Here is a 4,577-nt window from a genome sequence, read left to right as displayed (position 1 = left end):
AACCTAGATAGCATATTGAAAAGCAGACATTACTTTGCCAACAAAGGTCTTTCTAGTCAAGGGTATGGTTTTTCCACTGGTCATGTATGGATGTGAGTGCTGAACTGTGAAGAAAGCTGAGTGCCGAAGAATTAATGCTTTTGAACTGTGGTGTTGGAGAAGACTCTTGAGAGTCCCCTGGACTGCAAGGAGATCAAACCAGTCCATTCTGAAGGAGATCAGCCGTCGGATTTCTTTGGAAGGAGTGATGCTAAAGCTGAAACTCCAGTACTTTGGCCACGTCATGTGAAGAGTTGGCTCATTGGAAAAGACTCTGATGCTGGGAGGGATTGGGGGAAGGAGGAGAAGGGGATGACAGGGGATGAGATGGCTGGATGGCATCACTGACTCGATGGACGTGAGTTTGAGTGAACTCCGGGAGTTGGTGATGGACAGGGAGGCCTGGCATGCTGCGATTCTTGGGGTCGCAAAGAGTCGGACATGACTGAGCGACTGAACTGAACTGAACTGAGCAGTATTCAGACAGGAAACTGTGTGTGTGCATGTGTGTGTTTGTGTGTCAAAAGTAAGATGAACATTTTCAGAATATAGATATTGTCATATTCCGAAACTCAAAAGTTGTTTGAATTTTCAGTTGAGTGTCTTAGATTACAAAGAAGCAAATTGTTAGAAACAGATGAAAGAATCTTTATGAAACATGAGAGAAGTCAGAGGATTGTTTAGATGTGTGACTTAGAGTATTTATTTTATCTCTTTTGACTTTGTGTCTAAATCTGAATTAAAGGACTATCATCTTGACATAAGATGATCAAAACATGTAGAATATGTGCACTTACATTTCTTTAGGTATACATGCTAAGCAGTGGTAAGTAACCATTTTTCGATTTTTATTGATTCTGGTTATTCATTTGTTTTGAGTTAAAAATAAATGTTGTTGGTCTTTGTTAATTTTTTTTTTCTTTCAGGTAATGTAATTGTTTCTTGGGAACTTGGCCTGCTAAACTAATTCCATGGAAAAAATAAGCAATGTAATTGAATTTGTTTTTTGGGGTCTTTCTCAGAACATAGAGGTTGAAGAAGTGTGTTCTGTGGTGTTTTCTTTCTTCTACATGGTTATTCTTCTGGGAAACTTTGTCATCATACTGATGGTTTGTGTGGGCAACCTTTTCAAGTCTCCTATGTATTTCTTTCTCAACTACTTGTCTTTTGTGGATATTTGTTACTCTTCAGTCATAGCTCCTAAGATGATTTTGGACCTATTAGCCAAAAAGAAAACTATCTACATGGGGTGCATGTTGCAACTCTTTGGGGTACATTTCTTTGGTTGTATTGACATCTTCATTCTTACTGTAATGGCCTATGATCGTTACATGGCTATTTGTAAACCCCTATACTATATGACCATCATGGATCGAGACAGATGCAATAAAATGCTGCTGGGGACTTGGATAGGTGGGTTCTTACACTCCATCATCCAAGTGGCTCTGGTAGTCCAACTACCCTTTTGTGGACCCAATGAGATTGATCACTACTTTTGCGATGTTCACCCCGTGCTAAAACTCGCCTGCACAGACACATATGTTGTTGGTGGTGTTGTGACAGCCAACAGCGGTACCATGGCTCTGGGGAGCTTTGTCATTTTCCTAATCTCCTATATTGTCATCCTGGTGTCCCTGAGAAAGCAGTCAGCAGAAGGCAGGCACAAAGCTCTCTCCACCTGTGGCCCCCACATTGCCGTGATCGGCATCTTTTTTGGTCCCTGTACTTTCATGTATATGTGTCCTGATACTACCTTTTCAGAGGATAAGATGGTGGCTGTGTTTTATACCATTATCACTCCTATGTTAATCCCCCTGATTTATACACTGAGAAATGCAGAAGAAAAAAGCAATGAAGAAACCGTGGGGCAGGAGAGTTTTTCTGCGAGGCTAATGATAAATAGTAAAAAGTAACAATCCAAGATGTATGATCTCAAAGTTTCTCACTTGCACAGTGAAGACAATAATAACGATCTCACAGGGTGTCTTGAAGGGAACAAATAAGAGAATAATACATTCTACAGAACCAAGTTATTCTTTATCATTATGATTATATTTGTTCTAATATTTCATAATCATAATTTTCTGAAATATCTAGAACAAAGAAATCCTATCAGTCTCAGAAATTCAGCATGGTCATACTCTCCCCTCTTTATTTTTTTTTTTCCTTTTTCCAATTTTTCTTTAAAGAATGAGAGTTCATCATGATTGTATTAATACTTAAGGTTATTTTCTAGTGTTTAGATTTATGGTTCCTACATAATGAACATTTGATATGTGTATGTTGTTTGAATGAAAAGATTCATGAAAAATGACCAAAACCTGAGCTAAGGAATTCTGGCACAAGTCCTCCAAAACAGCAAAACTAAATCTTGTAAGGTTTGGATGGGAGGGAGGGTTTGTGGGCAGAATGTCAAAGAGATAAAACAGGCTTAGAAAGCAAAAGACCTGTTATCCTCTGGTTTGGGGAAAAAGCTTTCTTTCTCTAGGACTCATTTTCCTTACTCAAACAATAAGTCTATTGGGAAAAAATTACCTCAATATCCTCATTTTAACTATAGCATCCTATTTATATGCTTTGGATAAATGACTCTTATAGTCTGTAGTCAGCTATCACTATTAATGTAAAGTCATTAACAGGAAACACTTAAAGAAACTGAACAATACCAAAGACATCTGTGATGAATACAAGATTGTGTGTTAATCAAGAGGGTAAATGTAATTTACTGAAATGCATGGTTTGGAAACCATATTTCCTCCAAGGTTTGAACCAAACAGCTTTACTGAAAACAGTGAGTCATTTATCACTGCTTCCCTGACCGGCACAACCTGATTTCTAGCTGTGGATTCTAGAGAGAGTCATTCTGGACAAATAAACATACCTTTCTTAGGTAAACTGATACTTGCCCTAGTAATGCATTCCTCTTCTCTTTGCCCACATAAGCTTTATTTTTCCAGAGCAATAAACCCATCACTGATTATCTCTCTGCAATTTATTTTTATTTTTCACAAGTCTAATTATTTAAATTACTGTCAATATGTGGGTATGTGATTGTGATTTTGGAGTGTGTGTGTGTGTGGTGTGCACATATTATTGATGCATTAAACACTGTACACTGTCAGTGCCATACACAATGATCTCAGCTATTGGAGCACTCATAGAATTAAAGATAATAAATATCAAAAGGCAGCAAGACATTCAAAGTTATAATTGTTAAAAGTTGTTAAAAGTTATTAAAATTTATAAGACCCCTTGCCTCTGACTCCATGAATCCATACTTATTGCCCCAGTTTGGACATAGATTCACTGAACCTCTATGAACCTGAGGGTTTGCTCAGTTTTAAGATGGTAACTAGGTCGGTGCTCTCCAAACTTGTCTGATCATTTTAATCCTCTTGAGATGTTTTTGAAAAGATGCCAGTATCTATTCTAAGACTTTTTGATTCAGTAGACCAATGTTCAGTTCAGTTCAGTTCAGTCACTCAGTCTCTTTGTGACCCTAAAGACTGCCACACTCCAGGCTTCCCTGTACATCACCAACTCCCAGAACTTGCTCAAACTCGTGTCCATTGAGTTGGTGATGCCAGCCAACCATCTCCACCAATGTTAGAGGGTATAAAAAAGAATCTGTATTTTCAACAAGCTCCTCTGGTAACTTTTATACAGGTAGTGACACATCAAAAATTGGAAACACTGGGACTAGATGATACTTGATCTTAGAGCACAAAAGAGTCTTTGAATCAATCAATTCCAAAGAGTCCTACCTTGGATATATATTCCCATCTGCTCTACTATTTAAAAGGAAACTAAACTTGAACTGAATTTAGAAAATTGTGGAATAAATTAATGTAGTTCATGTATAAATTTTTCCACGACACTCTTTCCTTTATGTGTCTGCATCAAAGACTTGACTAGTGAGAGTTATTTATATTATGATCTGAAGTCCTGAAGAAGGTACAAGCTGACAGATTCAATAGTCTCAAAGGCCTAGAAACAAAACATATTGATGTAGGAGACAGATGGGCTTCAGTTTAGATGTTTACAGCTGGTCTCCTGTTCACATTTCATGGGGTGCAAAGTGGGCTTCAGGCTGAATACTTATAACTGTTGGCATTTTCTGAGACAGTGGATAGGTGGGCTCCAGTTAAGGCCTTTACAGCTTGCTGTTTGCTCTGGAAAGTGAAAGTAACAACATAACAGGGTAAATAGCCAGTGTTTGTCTCTTGTAAGCATCTTAAGATAATAGTCATGGCAATAGTCAAATAGTCAAAGTGAGGACAAAGAGGGGCAAAACCTTGATTGAGTAAAAGATTAAGGGACCTCTCTCCTCCTCTTTTTGAGACAAGGGAGACATTACACATGTGCAGGAAGGCTTCATCTGGGTCAAAAGCCAAGTGGTAATGGCAGGCTATAATGAGTCTTATTCTTCCCAGAAGCCTTCACTCTGAGATCCTTCTTGACGGGGGTGGGGGGGCGGGGTGGGGTGCTTGCTCATCCAGGGGAGTGCCACAGGGTAGGTCAAGTGTGGAAAAAGAAAC

General features: G+C 38.6%; 1 protein-coding gene across 1 annotated transcript; it reads left to right on the top strand.

Annotated features, from left to right (window-relative positions):
- Positions 1–1,010: 1,010 nt before the first annotated feature.
- Positions 1,011–1,952, top strand: LOC113902745 (olfactory receptor 4S2-like). Its single transcript, XM_027558136.1, has one exon. It carries the CDS (start codon positions 1,011–1,013, stop codon positions 1,950–1,952), a length of 942 nt encoding a protein of 313 aa, XP_027413937.1.
- Positions 1,953–4,577: the final 2,625 nt, after the last annotated feature.

The sequence above is a fragment of the Bos indicus x Bos taurus genome, chromosome 13 (genome assembly GCF_003369695.1).
Source record: "Bos indicus x Bos taurus breed Angus x Brahman F1 hybrid chromosome 13, Bos_hybrid_MaternalHap_v2.0, whole genome shotgun sequence".
NCBI lineage: Eukaryota > Metazoa > Chordata > Mammalia > Artiodactyla > Bovidae > Bos > Bos indicus x Bos taurus.
This window is presented reverse-complemented; position numbering and strand designations above follow the sequence as displayed.

What these genes read in the sequence shown, in the direction of transcription:
- LOC113902745 (XM_027558136.1), top strand. Translation starts at nt 1,011, where the DNA reads ATGGAAAAAATAAGCAATGTAATTGAATTTGTTTTTTGGGGTCTTTCT.